The sequence below is a fragment of the Corythoichthys intestinalis genome, chromosome 7, assembly GCF_030265065.1.
Source record: "Corythoichthys intestinalis isolate RoL2023-P3 chromosome 7, ASM3026506v1, whole genome shotgun sequence".
NCBI lineage: Eukaryota > Metazoa > Chordata > Actinopteri > Syngnathiformes > Syngnathidae > Corythoichthys > Corythoichthys intestinalis.
In genome coordinates, this window is record NC_080401.1 from 33,903,921 (window position 1) to 33,923,133 (window position 19,213).

The window sequence follows — 19,213 nt, forward strand, 5'->3', positions numbered from 1 at the left end:
CGTTCGCAACAGTCATGCAGACCCATAATCCTGCACATATATGTCCAGTAGAGCCTTAAAGAGACTGGTATCCTACTATTAGACTGGAGGGAGGGGCCACAGCCTGGAGAAGGAGGAGGGGGGGAAACAAGGAATGAAGACACAATCCAACTGTCGCTGGTTTTTATAAACATTTTGGCCGAGTGACACTGATAAGGCAACATTTAAAAAAAGGGGGCTGTGTCAAGAAATACGTCTGTGACAATTTAATGTCGCCAAAGTGTCCCTTGGTTTGAAAACAGCGGGTATCGCGAGGAGCTAAGAAAAAAATCATTGCTGGAAACATTTTAAAAGACAGTCTTACATTAATTCTGCTGCATGTGTGGGATATTAACTCGACAAAAACAAGTATTATTCTGATCCATTTGATTTGGGAGGGCTGGCATCGAATGATCATGTAGAGAGGCTGACAGTGAATAATTGCAGCCAGCCCTCCCAATCCTAATGGATTGGATCTCTATCCCCATCAATGGCAGTGAATGAGTTAGAGACAGACAACACCTTTATCATGTGCATCCTACCAGAAAAAAACACTAAATTTATTATTCCTGATCATTAATAGTGGAGAAAAACATTAAAAAAAGCTAAAGTTTTCATCTATTGTAGGTGGATGTGGATAGTAATTCACACACCGGAAGAAAAAACTGTGTTTTAGTTTAGCTTGGTTTGCTGTGCTTCATGCTTTGTACTAGGGGTGGGAAACTCTTGGTACCTCACGACTAGAGATGTCCCGATCGATCGGGTCACGTCATTTTCAAAGTATCGGAATCGGCAAAAAAAATTTCGGCCATGCCTTTTTTCAATATATATATTTTTTAATTAAATTGTTTTCTAATTGTATTTAACATTACAAACATAATATGTTACACTCATCCAGAGTCTTTAGTTTAGGCTTAAGGTAGGGTTATCAAATTTATCCCGGTAAAGGCGGTAATTAATTTTTTTTAAAACGCGTCACATTAAAATATTTAATGCAATTAATGCATGCGCTGCACGACCCACCCACGCATTGTCGCGCTCAATCTGTAATGGTGACGTTTTACCTATATAGAGAGATAAAAGGCAGTGTAAAATGAGTAGAGTGAATTTTGGCAGCCTTTGAAGCCTTTTTTTAATTGGCTAAAGCCTTACAATCCCTCTCCCTACGATTAGAAATATCATGGGAAGCAATGTGGGGAAGCAAGGTAGCAAATGATCTTTTTCTTAACACCTTATATTATTTCCCAACGCAGAGAAGATATATCAATTGGTAGCACTACGCGCAGTCATGGTTCCACTTCCCATCATGCATTTGGGCATGGCTACAGTATCATTTACTGAAAGCTCAACAAATACACTAGATGGCAATATTTAGTCACAATATACAAAGTCACAAGTCTTTCTATCCGTGGATCCCTCTCACAGAAAGAATGTTAATAATGTAAATGCCATCTTGAGGATTTATTGTCATAATAAACAAATACAGTACTTATGTACTGTATGTTGAATGTATATATTCGTCCAAGTTTTATTCATTTTTTTCTTAATGCGTTGCCAAAATGTATATCATCGGGAAAAATTATCGGGAATGATTGGAATTGAATCGGGAGCAAAAAAAAGCAATCGGATCGGGAAATATCGGGATCGGCAGATACTCAAACTAAAACGATCGGGATCGGATCGGGAGCAAAAAAACATGATCGGAACAACCCTACTCACGATATGAGATGCGATACAAAGCTCACAAAAACGATGATCTTACAATATGGCGTTCCAACGATTATCAATATATTGGTCAGGAAATCATTCTAGGATATTCTACAAAACAAGTAATAAATAGAAAAACTAGCTATCTTCATCCTTCTGCTGTAAGTTTATCACTAGTATACGTCCAATCCATTTCAACTGGGATGGCGGCAGCCAATGAACCGCCCCCCACTTCAAATGAGCTCCTCCCACTTCTATGGCTGTCAGTGGCAGACAATTCCAGGCAAAGAGGTCAATTTGGGCCGTTTCAAGTCATTACCTGTTGATTTTCTGTCACTTCCTGTTGATTTTTGGGCATTTTATGGGTCACTACCTGTTGATTTTGGGTTACAGAACAGGATCGTGCCCGGGAATGAATGGGCAGTGACTCAAACTCAACAGGACGTGACCTGTAAATGCCCTAAAATGAACAGAAAGTTACCTGTTAATGCCCCGAAAGTCGGAAAGAGTGACTGCGAATGCTTTGGTTTCGAATGAGCAAACGTTCATTCACCCTTCCCAGTCTTAATGGATTGGGCGTCGAGCGCCGTTAATAGCAGCCATGGAGTTAACTGAGACACTTGGAAGATGGTGGAAGATTTTTGGTAGCAACTTGTTGGTTTCTTATTAATGTTGTTTTTTGTTTTTTTTTAAACATTGTCACCTTTTTTAAAACGATATCTCGCATGAGCGCATCGATAATCTTTTGGGATGCAAAGTATTACGATATATCACCATATTGATATTTTGTCACACCCCTACTGTGTACATGTCTTGTCTATGTGGTTGCAAATTAATTACATCTGCATACTATCTGCCTACTCCTTGTGTGTCTACCAATCAGCTTCCATCAGCCTCTCGTGTCTTGCCCAGGTATTAACTCATTTTCTCCTCACTTTGTTTGTGTATATGCTTCACCTGTTTTCTTGCTGTACTTTGTCAGATTATGGCCACTGTAATGGTTCCTGCCATTGTGTAACTTTTTATTTTTTTTTCATTTTATTTTTGGTTTGCTACTTTGTGTTTCATTATCTATGTACTTTAGTATTTCTGTAATTTTTCACTTTTGTAAATAAACTCATTAGTTTGTACCTGATTGTTTTGCCTTGATTTCCAGGTTCTTTATCCTGTTCCCCAAACAAAAGTAGCTATATTTCTACAAAGCAGTCAGGCCTAAATTTCTCACCTGTTGCACTCCACTGCCGGTCACAATCTTTTTATCACTACTGTGGCACACGGGCTGAGCTCTGATGGGATAAAATGGTATTTAACAAAATATATACCCCTTGAATGCCCTTTTTAGAGATTTACTCACTGAGTGAAGCCGATAAAATCTTCATGTTTGGTATTAATGTAGGCGAGTTGCATGTCAATGAGCAGAGTGATCTGAGGAGAGGACGTTAAGTGAAATGGAGTAAAAACAGAATCCCGTGAAAGTTATCTGGTAATGGAAAACAAATGCGCTAGTTCGGATGTGCGTGACTGACCTGTTGTCTGCATGTGCTTTCTTGTTCTCGGATTTCACTGGTGACAAGCCGCTCAGTTTCTTCCCGCAGCTTTGGAAAACAGCTAAGCTTTACGTAGAAGAAAATGCTAGAGTCAGGGTACACAAATGGCTCCATCATAGATTCTTACCTTACTGAAGCACTCATATACGGTGGAGACCAATTCCTTGCGAACCATGTCGACAAACCCGAAACAGGGAATTTTTAGTTTGGAGATCTGTTTCTTTACAATGGCCTGAAAAGCCATGTCTGGGGTGAACAGGCCCGTCCTGCAGAGGAACAAAGGAGAAAGTTAGACAAAAAAACAACTCTGTCAACATGAGAAGTAATGGATGAAAGAAAACACCTGACGCCGTGGATGTTCCTGATGGCGTATGCAATTTCCAGCCGCAGCTTACTTTCATCACACTTCATCTGTGACACACCGAAAGTAACATACGTTAAAGTTAAAAACAAACATGAACTGGCCTTTGTTTCCATGGCAAATCCTCCAAATCATCACCAAACATTGACACCATCCTGTACAAGAAATAAGGCCAAATTCCGAAGAGTTTGTCAAAATACTTGCCAATCCATCCATTACACTGTAAAAAATAAAACTTGATATTACTCAGTTTAGTTAACTGAAGATTTTAAGAAAACATTACAAATTATTGAAGGGAACCTTGGACTTAAAGACTTGTAGGCTCTAATAAGCCACATTTTTTTCCCTTTACTGAAATATTTTATTAGAAACCCATATATTATTGCAATTGGTTTAAAAATCTATAATATTTAGTACATATTTTGACCTACGGAGGGTGCCATGTTTTACGCGCGCAATGCACACTGGGGGTGATGACGCAGTTGGGCTGGACTGAGAAAATAGCTTTGCAACTAGCAAGCAAAGCTAGTATGACGACCGGCATGATTTTGTCACATTCTGCTGCGGTCAGGTTGTTTTGCTACAGAGATGTGGGATAAGTTCCTAAAATCGTACCTGTATACAATTCCAGCTCATTATCAGTGTCTTTATACCGATCTTAGGCGGCTTGCCGAGATATTGACTTGCTGCCATTTGACAGTTTGTATATCCCTTCGATGCTAGTTCCATCATTGCCTTGCTTTTTTCTTTTGTCTGCCTCTCACCTTGGTTTTCCCTCGTTTTTTTTTTTTTTTTTTTAATTGATCCCGACCTACTATGACGGACCCTTTTTGTGTCTTCTTTTTCGCTATCGCGTGTTTTTTTTTGTGTGTTCAATAAACCCTTTCATCCAATCACTTTTGTATTGTTGTCTGCTTGCTGTCTGAATTGAGCTGTGTTTTCTAATTCCGTGGTCAAGAGAGCTACACTTTCTTTTAGTTGCGTTTCCCTTTCAGGTTTTACCGCACAGACGGACAACACATGTGGGTTGCGATTGCTTTATAAGGAAAATAATGACTAACGTCACGCAGTAGTCCTGTGGTCTACGCGCTCATCTATTGCAAGGGAAACGCAGCTTCGAATCCTGCTGGAGACCTTCAGTTCGTTTTGTGAAATATTGACAGTGCTGTCCTTCTCATCACTTTTCGGCTCAGGTTGAAATTGGAAGGGCAGAACCAACGACATGTTTATGTAGCTAAAGAGTGACACTGTGGAAGTATGGCAGCGGTGCCCAGTGAAGTCACCGCATTGCACCGTCAATAACAATGGCGACCTACTGGTTAAAACTAATTTTTCAGATTTTATAAAAAAGAAAACATTATTAGGAATATCACATTATCATAACTCATACTAACATTTATCTTTTAAAGAACTACAAGTCTTTCTGTCCGTGTCTCCTTTAAGTACTGTTGAGTTGTTATTCAGAGCATTTATTTTATCAAGTTAATATTTTGAACTTGATTAACTGAACTGAATTAATATGCAGTTACCGTGTTGGCCCGAATATAAGACGGTGTTTTTTGCATTGAAATAAGACTGAAAAAGTGGGGGTCGTCTTATATTCGCAGTCTAGACATTATACCCATTCACGACGCTAGATGGCACCAGATATCATTGAAGCGTTGTTCTGTCAAGACAGATCTCTGCTAACTCTCAAGTTTAACCAGTTTGCATTATTTTATTGCAATGTTTTTCCTCATTCAAATTTATTTCAAGACTACAGTTAGACTTCACTTTGATGGTTAATGCAGTTATTGCAATTTTGTTGATTTATCACAACAGATTGGTTTATTTACATTTCAAAAACCAGAAGCCATTCATTTACGAATGTGATTGCACTTTAGTTTACATATTTAAATGTTCAGATATTAAGATTTGAATGAGGCAAAATAACATGCTTTTTCTCGCAAATATATTGTTATAATCATTTGTTTCAGATGTACTGTATTCTCTGTAAAAAAATTAATTTGGTGCTCAAAAAGTCTTTTTTCAAACTTGAGTCTTGAAAAAGAGTGGGTCGTCTTATAATCAGGGCCGTCTTTTATTCGGGCCAATACGGTAAGAATGTGGGCCATACTTTAAATTTCTGTGTTTCCTGAAATGATAAGTTGTGTGAAACAATTCTGTGCCTCAGACGGAGAAAGAAGAAAGACAACGAAAGATTGAACAGCTATTGTAACTACGTATAAAGAGTGTGCGCCTATTTTTTTTTTTTTTTTTTTAACCTAATTTGTACCTGTTTTGAGTGAATCAGCATTTACAGTGCTGGCCAAAAGTTTTGGCACACCTGCAATTCTGTCAGATAATGCTCAATTTCTCATAGGAAATGATTGCAATTACAAATGCTTTGGTAGTAAAATCTTCATTTATTTTGCTTGCAATGAAAAAACACAAAAGAGAATGGAAAGAAAATTAAATAATCACAACCTTTAGACAAAATAACTGCGAACAACCGCTTCCAGTATCCACCAATGAGATTCTTGCAACGGTCTGCTAGAATTTTAGACCATTCTTCTTTGGCCAACTGCTCCAGGTCCCTGAGATTTGAAGGGTACCTTCTCCAAACTGCCATTTTCAGATCTCTCCACATGTGTTCTATGGGATTCAGGTCTGGACTCATTGCTGAGCACTTTAGAAGTCTCCAGTGCTTTCTCTCAAACCATTTTCTAGTGCTTTTTGAATTACGTTTTGGGTCATTGTCCTGCTGGAAGACCCATGACCTCTGAGGGAGACCCTGTTTTCTCACACTGGGCCCTACATTATGCAGCAAAATTGTTGCTAGTCTTCAGACTTCATAATGCCATGCACACGGTCAAGCAGTCCAGTGCCAGAGGAAGCAAAGCAAATCCAAAACATCACGGAACTTCCGCCATGCTTGACTGTGGGGACCGTGTTCTTTTCTTTGAAGGCCTTGTTTTTTTTCCTTTAAACTCTTATGTTATGGCCTTTTCCCAAAAAGCTCTACTTTTGTCTCATCTGACCTGAGAACATTCTTCCAAAACATTTTTGGCTTTCTCAGGTTCTCAAGTTTTGGCAAAGTCCAGCTTGGCTTTTTGTGTCTCTAGGTCAGAAGTGGGTTCTTCCTGGGTATCCTACCATAGAGTCCCTTTTCATTCAGACGCCGACAGATACTGTTGTACCCTCGGACTGCAGGACAGCTTGAACTTTTTGGGATGTTAGTCGAGGTTCTTTATCCACCATCCGCACAATCTTTATTTCAAATCTCCCATCAATTTTTCTTTTCCGTCCACATCTAGGGAGTTCAAGTTCAAGTTCAGCTTTATTGTCAAAAGTAGGCCACAGTGCCATGGGCTTTACATTTATTGATGATACCGCACACGATAGACACAGGAACATTCTTGTCTTTGGAGATGGACTTGTAGCTTTGAGATTGGCCATGCTCTCACAATTTTACTTCCCAAGTCCTCATACAGTTCTTTGGTCTTCTTTCATTTCTGCATGCTCAATGTGGTACACACAAGGACACAGGACAGCGGTTGAGTCAACTTTAATCCATTTTAACTGGCTGCAAGTGTAATTTTAGCTCTTGCAACCACCTGTTATGTGCCACAGGTAAGTAAAAGGTACTGTTAATTACACAAATTAGAGAAGCATCACATGATTTTTCAAAGGGTGCCAATACTTTTGTTGGGCCCAATTTTGGAGTTGTATGTAAAATGATAATGATTTAATTTTTTTTCATTCTCTTTTGTGTTTTTCCATTGCAAGAAAAAAAATAAAGGTATTACTACCAAAGCATTTGTAATTTCAATCATTTTCTGGGAGAAATTGAGCATATCTGACAGAATTGCAGGGGTGCCAATATTTTTGGCCAGCACTGTATGTACGTGTGTGCATGTGTGTAACTGACGTCACGTTTGTAACAAAACGGCTGCGCTCGTAACCGGTGTCAATTTTTTTGTGTTTAAATTAGGGCTGTCAAAATTATCGCGTTAACTCGCGGTAATTAATTTTTTTAATTAATCACATTAAAATATTTGACGCAATTAACGCACATGTCCCGCTCAGACAGTATTCTGCCTTTTGGTAAGTTTTGCAGCAAGGATTTTTGTGCTGTCTAACAGCGAACTCTTGTGGTCGCTTTGCGACATGGTTTATTGTCTTCTTGCCAGTTCAATATGGCTGCACGACATCTCGGGCTGACGCCTACGTTGTAATGTTGTGCTTATATGATCCTTGGACAAGATTTGTCCGTAAGTACGGTTGTTGTAAAGAATGTACATATTATGTTAGTAAGCGAAATGTTATATTTTTTGTATGAGACGCTTTTTGTTTATGTTTAGTGAACCTGTATAGCGTGCTAAGCTAACGTTGTTGCTAATGCAATGCTTGTGTACTTTTTTTTGTAGTTTTACGACGGTCTAAAGAGGACAATGGTTTGAGGCCATTTTATTAATAAATCAGATGAAAAAGGAAGAAGTCTGATTATTAAGGCATCGTTCACTAGCTTTCTAGCTTTGGAAAAAGTAGACGCTTCGGAGTGAGGACAGCATAGACAGATTTAAATGACAGTAGAGTGAAATGCCCACTACAGTCCTTATGTACCGTATGTTGAATGTATATATCCATCTTGTGTCTTATCTTTCCATTCCAACAATTTATTTTACAGAATATATATATATAATTTACAGAAAAATATGGCATATTTTATAGATGGTTTGAATTGCGATTAATTACGATTAATTAATTTTTAAGCTGTAATTAACTCGATTAAAAATTTTAATCGTTTGACAGCCCTAGTTTAAATATCATTTTATCTATTATCAGAGGTCTATGAAATGAACAATTTACATACTTAAATACTTTGAGCCTTTCACATTGTCATTTATCCTAGGTGTTGTCTTTCCCTTTTTATTCAGTGGCTGCCATTGATCGCTGCCAGCCCTGCCAGTCAAAATGGATTGAATGTTTAGCACCATCAAAGGCAGCTGATTAGTTATTAAGGCATACGTACTTTGTGCAGTAGATATGGGAAGCGCTCATGAAAGATCTGGTTGATCCTTGCACCTCCTGACAGGTTTGTGGTATTAACTTCATTTGCTGAGCCCTCGATCAGCTTTTCAAAGTCACCGGATAGTTGCTGCACTAGCCTGGAAATACAAAAAAACAAAAATAATAATGTACGCAAAGCTATCCAATTAGAGAAGCATCTGTGGTGTATTCACAGTTTAAACATTAAATATAACAACTGCGAGGGTTAATGATACACTTTGGAGACTAACCTGATGAGGGTCTTGGTCCTGCAAATGGGGTCATCGGGATTATACAGTTTGTATGTATCAACATCTTTACTGATAGACACAAGCAGGCACTGCAGGTGGCCGTGAAGTGCAGGCAGACTGTCCCGGATGTGGCTTGTCAATTGCTGCAAACACAAAGATAAAACAAGAAACTGTAAGACACTATTGGTACTTGGGTGATGGCGTTCAACTTCCTCTGCCTCTCTGACCTGGTTGAGGGATCTCTGTAAGTACGGTGTGCCCATTCTGTCGCACATGTGCCTATAAGCTGGGTGGGACAGGAAGAACTTCTTCTCCGTTTGCAAGGCTGTGTTAATATCCTTTTTCCCGTCGATGTCCTTTTGACTGCGGTTCACAAGCCCAATGTAACCTGTCAGGGGGAATGAAATCACTCTTAACACATCACAGGTAACAGGATAATCATTCCAAATATATAATGACCCAATAATCAGGCCTTTTGATCAGAAAAGAAATCAAATGCTCCAGTTTGGCCCAACTGTCAGGGTGTGTGTACCCCAATTTAGTTAAACAAAAAGTGTCATTAAAAAGATATTTCAGTTACAATTTTTTGCTGTTGTGCAATGTGTTGGGGGGGGGGGGATTAAGAAATATAATAAATAAATATTGAAATAAACAAATAAATGTTGAGATGAATAAATATGATTTTGAAAATTAAATTAATACATGAAAGTAAAAGAAGTATTTTTGTTTTATAGAAATGATTTTTTTTTGCAATAAACAATTAAATAATTAAGTAAGATTTTAAATAAATCAAAGTAGAAAAATAAAATACATATATTGAAATAAATATTGAATTATTATTGAATATTTAATTGATAATTTAATTATTTATTCATCCATTTTATTTTGGCCCTCCTGGTTCTCCATACTAACCCAGTGTATTACAGCCTTCACTGAACAAAGTTAAAAGATTATTAAGCATAACCTAATATAGCAGTACACACAAACTTTCGCAGTTAAAACCTGAAATAATTACACACTTGCTCTATTGTAATCTTGGTAACACTGGTTAGTTGCACCTACTGCCATCTAGTGGACGGGAAATTTGATTGTTCCGCCTGTCCCTACACGGCATCGACACAGGTGAGACAACAAAAATATACATTTAATTTAAAGTTTAAAAGATTAATAAATAAGTAAAATTGGACCATACGCCCCAGCAAACAGATGACTTCTCACGACACAATAATGTGCTGTTGCAAAGCTGTAAGAAATCACTGCCTTAACCAGATAGTATACTGATTGTGGGCACAACAGAACAATTTATACAACAAATAAACTATCCCAAAACTCACTGAGGTTTTGTCTAAAACAATTTGCTGACATATTCAATAATGTGATACCTTGAACTAACTCACAACATCTATTTAGACTTCTGAGGGATATTTTTAAAGAAAAGTCCAGTTATTCCTCTGAGTGTTTTCCACTGTAGATGTAAAACACGAAGCTCCATGACTAAAGTTTCAGCTCTGAACTGCTGACTTCAGAGGCATTTCCAGGGATAATGCATTCAAGTGTTTTTGGAAGAGGTTAGAGCAGCCCCACACCTGGTATTGCTTCACAGCAAATCCTTATCGCAACACATATACACACACACATTCCCATGCACACACAGTGACTCACCTCTTCTCAGTGGAAGCAATCTATTCTCTAGTATTTCCCGAGCATCTGTTCCTTTATCCATGAGGTCCAGCATTGTGATCACACCTATCGTGCGCTGACCTAAATGAGAGTGAGGTGAAAGTCAATGATACAAATTTACACATTCCCAATTCAGATTTGAACCACCAAGATAATCTTAGCGGTTTGCCATATTTGCGAAAAATGTTTTTGGGCTAGTTGTGTGGAATTCTTTGGAAAAAAAACAACAACAGTAATTTGGCACTTGTTGATGAAATACTACAGCTTCTTTCATGCTTAGGGTATGTTGCAGGGGTGTAACAATGAATCAATCAAATAATTGCGGATGTTTGTCCAAAGAATTGATATAGTGCAGGGGGTCCAAACTATGGCCCATGGGCCAAGTGTGGCCCGCTGCCCAGTTTCTATTGGTCTGCAGCAAATGGCAAAAATATCATTCAATACGGCCCGCATTAGAAGCTTCAGCCTACAATCGGTTGCGCTTCTCAGTTTCAACACCAGAGCTATTTGCTCAAACAGAGACTTTCCATTAGCTCGGGTCAAAACCTGACAACATACTGAAATCATTGCAGGAAACAATGTGGAATTTCACTTTTTTACATAAATAAACTAATAATAATATAACTACTGAAGTCAGTATACATCTCGCCTAATGCAATCTTCTAATATGCTTGCAAGCATGACCAGTTGTTTTTCACTGAAACTGCTGATAGTTAGTTTTGCCTCAGATAATCATGGACTTTAACTGCCAACAATAGTCATGGACTTTTAACTGCCAACCAGCAAGCTCATGACCTATTTTGTAAGATAAGTTAATCACCAAACAGACACACCTCCTTTTAAGTACAGCATATAAGCAACGCCGAGCTCTCTGTTCGGTGTGCATTTCTCCACACAGCTTTTGTTCTGTCATTGAATGCACCCAGAAACTTCTGAAATTAAAACTGCGCAGTAATGATCTCTTGCCTCCAGTCTTTTACTTTGCAATCCAGTCTAGCCGACTCACCTGAATTGATAACGAACACGCCGAGGACCTGAAAGACTGCCTCCAACACTACTAAAAATATTAATTTAAAAATCAAATGTGATAAATTGAGCTAATTGGTTATGATTTTGTTGACTTTATTTTGTTGTTGTCGCTAGACGTTTATTTTCTTTTTGTTCTGAAAAGTTTCAGTAGTGTAATTATATATGTGTATGTATATATGTGATCATGTTTCACTGCCATTGACGTCGATAGACGTCCAATCCAATTTGACTGGGGGGCTGGCAGTGATCATTCCCTTCTCAGGCAAGATGGATTAGGCAGCTACCGCCCATGAGCTAATATTTGGAGATAGAGAAAATCAATACAATAAACTCAATCATTTTTACCCGACTCCAATCCTTTGAATATGACGTGATCGGATCAGGGACATCCCTAACATGTATATACATATACACAAAGTATGCATATACATGTATGCATATACGAATATTAGTGCTGTATAATACTTGCCTGGTATACCAGACTCACCGCTGGTCCAGTGATTGAGTCTGGCGACCGTCCGGCGGATCAAATTCCGAGGGCGGAGCAAGCCACAGGAAACAGACAGCGGAGTGGACCAATCATCGAGAGGCAGACGTGACGTTGTTAAAGCGACAAGTAATTAGCGTGAGCAGAGAATGGAGACTTTTATTCAACATGGCTAGCGCGAGCCATGTTGACTGTTGTCAATGACTTGTGTCGATGTGTTTTTGGTAATTTAAAACTGGTTTTACCGCGGATTGGAACATATTCTCGGCTCTCCCGTTCGCCATCTGTGTTGTTGTAGAGACGACTTTTGGCGCGCAAGAGTGACGTTACTCGTTAAGAACATGTCACGCAAATAAACGAATCTGATTGGACGGTTCATTTTGTACTTGTTCGAGAGGCCGTTAATGGGCTGGGTCCCAGACTATTTCTCACAGTGTTTGAAAAATACAGGGAGAATAGTCTAGCGGTGCCAGGCAAGTATAATACGATATACTGTACATCGTCAAGTGTAGCAAAAGAAAGTGGAAGAACTTTAAGTTGGTCTTTACTCCTTCAATTTTTATGAAAGCGACCCTCGAAGAAAAAAGTTTGGACACCCTTGGCATAGGACGTGGTCATGAAAGTTCATTTTTCAACTCAGCAACTCTGGTTCGTCTTTCACTGTCAGTTGGAGCCAATGAGTGCGGCACGCTTATTATCTCACCCTGTGGATCCACATCTTTGGCTAATTTGAGTGCGTCCGAGTTGGCCAGGTCCATGTTGGCAGGCGTCACAGCCAGGATGAGGCAGTTTTCGTTGCAGATGTACTGCATAATCATGTCCCGGACCTGGTACTCGATGTCTGGCGGCTGGTCTCCCACGGGTATTTTGGTGATTCCAGGCAGGTCCACGAGGGTCAGGTTGAGCACTGCACACGAAGGATGTTAATGTTTTAGGGGCGGATGCTTGATGAGGATGGAGCGTAGGGTGATATTACCATTAGGAGAGAAAATACGGAGGTTAATGGGGATAGGAGAGATGCCTTTTTTGGTTCCTGTGAGCCTGCGGGTTTCCGCCTCAATTTCTTGGCGGATTTCATCAAAGTTGATGAACTTCTTCCCCCTGCAGTGCAAAAATTCCCCGTACTCTAAAAAGACAAAATACAACTAGGCTATACATCAGACAATAAACTTTATTTATTACTACGTGTGTATTCATTTTATATATTGGTTAATAAATCTTTCAGGGAGTTGTCAGATGTTTTGTTTGCCAATGAGTCAGCTGCAATGCTCCAAATGCGTGGATCCGTACTCTGAGAGCAGCTAACGAAAATACGCTTCATACTTTTACTATCTTTAAAGGGGCCAATTATAGTTATGAAGCAATAGTAGTAACAGAACTCTGTGTGCTGTCAAAATGTAACCAAGTTAACGCTGCTCCTAAGCCCCCAAAATGACTTATTTTTCTCTCTTACGCCATCAAGTGGCAGCTACTGAGTGTGTGCGAATCACAACCATCAACGTGCACACATTGATAATTAATTAGAAACATACAGATATAAATCACAAGTTATTTACAGTTATATTACTCTGGGCTTTCCATTTTACCTGGAAACGTTTAACTGGAACCAACAATTTCGCACTGAGAAAAGTTTGACTATGAATATTATGTACAGTGAGGAGCTGAAGTATTTGCAACCCTTGTGATTTTGTAAGTTCACCCACTTAGAAAATAGGTAGAGGTCTGCCATTTCAATCATAGATGCATTTCCACTTATAGAGACATAATCTAAAAAAAAAAAAATACGGAACTCATCTTGTATGATTTTTCAATAATTTATTTGTAATTTACTGGGGTTCATAAGTATTTTGTACCCCTGAGAAAATCTGTGCTACTATTTAGTGCAGAAGCCTTTGTTTGCAATGACAGAGCTCAGACGCTTTCTGTCGTTCTTCACCAGGTTTTTTACATATGGTAACAGGGATTTTGGCCCATTCTTCCACAAAATTTTCTCTAGATCTGTCAGGTTTCGGGGCTGTCGTTGAGGAACACAAAGGTTCAGCTCCATCCAAAATATTTTCTATTGGATTGAGGGTCTGGAAACTGGCTAGGCCATTCCAGAACCTTGATATCCTTTTTACGTAGCCACTCCTTGGTCAGCTTGGCTGTCTGCTTCCGATCATTGTAATGTTGGGAAGATCCAGCCACGACTCATCTTCAAGTCTCTGACTAAAGGACGTTATAGCTCAAAATCTGACGATGCATTTCACCGTTCATCCTCTCCTTTATACAGTACAGTCGTCCTGTCCCCTTGGCCACAAAGCAGCCCCAAAACATGAGGTTTCCACCCCCATACTTCACAGATGGCTTTCTTGGGATTGTACTCATCATTCTTTTTCCTCCACACACGACGAGTTCAGTTTGCACCAAAAAGTTGTACTTTGGCCTCATCTGACCACATGACTTTCTCACATGACCTCTCTGCATTATTCAGATGGTCCCTGGCAAACTTCAGACGGGCCTTCACATGTACTTCAACAGGGGAACTTTCTGAGCAATGCATGATTTTGCACTGTGGTGTTCTACTGACAATAGCCTTTGAAACTGTAAATCCAACTCTCCTCAGGTCATTGACAAGCTCCTGTCGTGTAGCCATTGTCCACCTTGCTGTCCGCGACAATGTGGACCTAGTAATGTAACAAGTACACATGCTAGGGTACTGTACATCATTTGATTAAACACGTCAAGTGTCGATATACACAAAAGTGTCCTTTCCATTTTATCTATATGTGACTACCGTAAATCTTCCCCCCTGCGTCTTATTCCAACACACTGTCGAGGACAGCAAGGTGGCTGATGGCTACAAAACCGAGCAGTTCTTGAACGCAACACGAGCAGCTACCAACAGCGCCATTGTGCCAAGCAAGCTTAAATTTCTTTTCCAAACTAAACACCCGTCACTAAAAAAAAAGTCAATAGACTATTTTGTTCACCTTCTTGAAAACGCAAAGAAACAGGCAACTTTTTTGAGAAAAACTATGAGGGTAAATGAGAAAGCCCTCAAAGCCAGTTACCTTGTTGCTAAATCTGAAAAGTCCCACACTGTGGCAGAGACATTAATACTACCTGCCTGCAAAGCCATTGTCAGCGATATGCTCGGCCCTGACGTGGTTGAAGATATTGCTAAAGTTGCCTTGTCTGGTAATTGTGAGCTTTTCAAGCCTAACTGCCATAAAGAAAATGAAAAACAGAGAAAGACTGACAGTTGTTGAAGAAGATCCCTGCCAGGATATCGGCTTCGTGTTCATCTAAACAGGCTCAAGTTTCACACTGAGTATAAATATTGATACTGTATTATACTGTACAAAAAGTATTTTTTGGGGTTTGTGGTGTACCGCGAGACTTTTTCCAGTGTACAAAACATGCCGTGACTCAGAAAAGGTTGAAAAGCACTACGATGATCAATTAATTGCCAATTAGTCGATTAATCATGGCAGCTCTAATTAGAAGTCTCGCTCACCATTGTCAGCGTGATGCAGCTGCAGGACTAAAGGTCTACGTGTGACAATTCCAGTACCACGGGGAAGGAAGTCTCTGTCAAACAAAACAAAACACACACTGAAAAGGAGAAGGAAACAGGAAACAAACAAAAACACTAAGGCAGACACACAAAAACGCTTTAAAAAAATATTCCTATTTCCCATATAAAATCTTGATTGGGGATGTTTATTTTCACCGCATCCTGCTCACATTTCTGGCAGAGAGCCCACATTGGGAGTGTCATACATTATCCTCAAACAAAGGAACCAAAACATATCAATGCACAATCAGGAAGGCGAGTACAAAACAGGCTTCACGCTTAACTGGGAAATACTTCCCAGGCGAACTGCAAGGATATCGACTGGTCTCCTCCTCTTCACCAAGCTGCATTGTGTATAAAAAAAAAAATGTGAGGAATTTTTGGACAACTGTGTCACAAGGCACTGTGATTTTCTGGAACACAATTAAATGAACACTTTTTGTCACATTCCACATCATGATCTGACTTGTACTTTTTGGTCTGAAACATGAAAATGTGTTTTTGTATTAAATTGGGAATACAGTGGATGACAACTTTGAAAACAAGGCTTCCCATAGGAAATAATGGAAAATAATTTGTTGCAGACTCAAACAGTTCACGCTGATAACATATTTGACTGTACATTCCTACTCATTAAAAAAATGCCAACAGGCAACACATAAAAGATGTAAAAACACGTCTTCGGCACTGAATGACTTACGTTAGCATGTCTGGAGTCTGCTACAAACAATTATTTTGATAGTAGAATAGTCACCAATTATTTTTGCCATTAGTCGCATACATACACACATACACGTATATAACACATTAATTAATTTATATGACATTAATCTGGAATTTACATTTTAGCCCGAAAGTTGCAAAAAAAACAAAAATAATAGTTAGACTATGACTACTATGTAACTTTGTTACTGTATCATTGTTTTCCAAAGATGTTTGTAAAAATCTAATTCATATTAATTACAAAACTATCATCAGCAAAAATCAGACGATGTTTACTCTTTTTTTTCCACTTTTTTATCAAGAAAAACATTTAGATGAAATAATGAAAAAGACAACATTAACTTTTTATAATCTTTTCTACATAGAGTATTCTAAGTACCTTGGGACCCTCGTGTAGAAAAGCGGTACAGAAGATAAATGAAAGTAGATAAAACTTACAAATAAGCAGCTAAAAGGGGATATTTGCTGGATTTTTTGTTATTTAAAAAAACTTATGCAAAAAAAAAAAAAAAAATAGAATAAAAAATTAAAAACAAAATGAATTACTTAGATAATATTTAATATAAAGAAGCTCTAAAAGAGGACTTAGAGCATTTTCAGGTCAACAATCAAGGGCGTAGGTTTGCATATGGGCGGTAGGGGCACAACACTACCAACTTTTCAGGATGCTCAAGCTGCCCCCACCAACTTTTAAGCAACTTTATTTGCATTACAGTATATAATGACTTCAGTTGTACAGGTAGTTGAGAAAAAAACACCTCTTTCAAACTTTTTTGGGGGGAGGGGGGTTAACTTCCCTTGTTTTCAGTATAAATCTACTAGAAATAAGTTAAAACATCTGCCAGTGCTTCAAGTACACTTTACTAAGATTTCTTGAAATAAGAAGATAGCTAGCTGAAACTAAGCTTAACAGACTTATTTTAAGCAAAAAGTTTGTATATTTAACCTAAAAAAAAAAAAACATTGTCAGAAATGTTCTTAATTCAAGAATGGATATTGTTCAAAACATTATTTGAAAGAAATTTTTCTTGCTTTAGGTGAGAAATGAACAATTTTTAGGGCTATGGGCTTAACAAGAACAAATAGTAATATTTACTTAAAGTAAATTCAAATTCAAATTCAATTTTATTTGTATAGCTTTACAGAGGCAATATGATACACAATTAGAAATGAAGCAACAAAGATGAATAGATACAGTTCAAGTCCTAGGTATCCCCTATTCTTAAGACCCTCCATGCCGGCAAGGAAAAACTCCAAAAACTCCAAATTGACTTTAGAAAGTAAATGGAAGAATCTGACACACTAATCGGTTAACTAGTCTTTAAAACTCAGAACAAGAAGAGAAAATTATTTGACTAGATTTAAGAAAAATGATCAGATTACGACGATGTTTACAAAATTGCAGTGTAAAAGTATAAGTCAATACAGATTTAGTTTGCATTAATCATTTAGCCTATCAATTACTTAGGTTGATATTGGTGAGAAATGTAGCCCTGACCCCCGTTCACCCAATCTGTTTGGTCTTATTAATGTCCCGTCCCCAGCAAAAAGTTTACATGCAGTTTATGCTGTTACATCGTCCCTATCAAAAGACCAAACCTACGCCCTTGTCTACAATGTCACAAAATGATTGATTCACAACCAAAATAGTTGTCGACTAATTTGATGATTGATTAGTTGGATACAAATCATTAATTGGCAAAATCACATTCTTTCTAAAAATGTTTCCAGAACTTTTAAAAGTAGCTGTAGGATCCAATAGTTAGCATTAACTAGCCCTCCCAGTCAGTCAGATAAGCTTACCTGCCCACAAAGTTCTCCAGCACGGAGGTCTTCCCGGAGCTCTGGCCGCCGACCACCGCGATTTGGGGCAAGAGGAGGTTGTAGTTCAGTCCCGCGCTGCCCAGGGCATCCTGGAGGCGATTGACCATCGAGATCATGCTTCAGCGCTCCGATAGTGGAGGAGGGAGTGGAGGTAGCGGTGCGTGTTTGAAGCCGGAATTTCCCAGCCCCGGAATGCCCCCCTGAACTCCCCCTCAACTTGAGTATCAACAGCAAGTTGGAACTAAAAGACAACAAAGCAACACTCTTAATCATAATTAACACACTTTCAAGTCATTGAAGAGACACAAATGGGCACGTTGTATCACTAAAAAGAATTAATGCTGTTATCGTCAGATGATGCGTTCAAGAGCCTTTGACGTTAAACAACATTCACGCGACGACCCATCCCGCTGTTGCCCGTAGCAACGGCGCGACCAAGTTCTATTCTCGACAAATAAACAACGAGTGGATTTATACTTTTCTATGACTTTTATACAACAAACAAATTTATTCTCAAGGGGTTTGAGTAAGGGGCGTGTTTGCTGACTTGTTCGTTCACAAGCGCTAACATTCAGATTTCGACCGAATTAGCAACCGTTGCTGACACAATTCCGGTTGTTTCTTTTGACACAAGCTCACTTTTCACATGGTTTCGCTTCTCCTTACCTCCGTGTAGACATTTAGGAAGTTAGCCGAAGCGGTGAGTGGCCTCCACGGTTAGCTTGAAGGTGGAGGAATAGGAGGGGAGTAAAAAGGGAAAAAAACACCCAACTTTTGACAGCTAACGGGCGCGAAACATCTGCGCATGCGTAGCGGCCAAAATTGGGAAAACGTCCCTCGTGAAAACAAGCCTTTTACATGTTATTTGTGTGATAAAGTCGTAACATGCATCCCTTCTTCAATTTGGCAACTTCAATGATCGAATTAAGCATGTGGGGTGCGATCCCAACTTCTCTAAATAACTCTTCCTCATTCCAAGGTCGTGAGGTGTGTGCA

At 38.9% G+C, this 19,213-nt stretch overlaps 1 protein-coding gene across 3 annotated transcripts in view; it reads right to left on the reverse strand.

Annotated features, from left to right (window-relative positions):
- Positions 1–19,141, reverse strand: part of dnm3a (dynamin 3a) — a 62,956-nt gene extending 43,815 nt beyond the window's left edge. For 2 of the 3 annotated variants that reach the window (XM_057840779.1, XM_057840777.1), the window contains exons 1-15: positions 18,884–19,141; positions 18,197–18,458; positions 15,611–15,684; positions 13,088–13,237; positions 12,815–13,018; positions 10,578–10,676; positions 9,143–9,303; positions 8,916–9,058; positions 8,648–8,783; positions 3,616–3,683; positions 3,400–3,538; positions 3,252–3,338; positions 3,080–3,150; positions 2,951–3,011; positions 77–103 (exon numbers count right to left, since the gene is read on the reverse strand). In XM_057840779.1, coding sequence (XP_057696762.1) covers positions 77–103; positions 2,951–3,011; positions 3,080–3,150; positions 3,252–3,338; positions 3,400–3,538; positions 3,616–3,683; positions 8,648–8,783; positions 8,916–9,058; positions 9,143–9,303; positions 10,578–10,676; positions 12,815–13,018; positions 13,088–13,237; positions 15,611–15,684; positions 18,197–18,333 — 1,557 coding nt within the window. In that variant the 5' untranslated portion in view covers positions 18,334–18,458; positions 18,884–19,141. The remainder of the gene's footprint in view (positions 1–76; positions 104–2,950; positions 3,012–3,079; positions 3,151–3,251; positions 3,339–3,399; positions 3,539–3,615; positions 3,684–8,647; positions 8,784–8,915; positions 9,059–9,142; positions 9,304–10,577; positions 10,677–12,814; positions 13,019–13,087; positions 13,238–15,610; positions 15,685–18,196; positions 18,459–18,883) is intronic. The other variant, XM_057840778.1, reaches the window with a different exon arrangement.
- Positions 19,142–19,213: the final 72 nt, after the last annotated feature.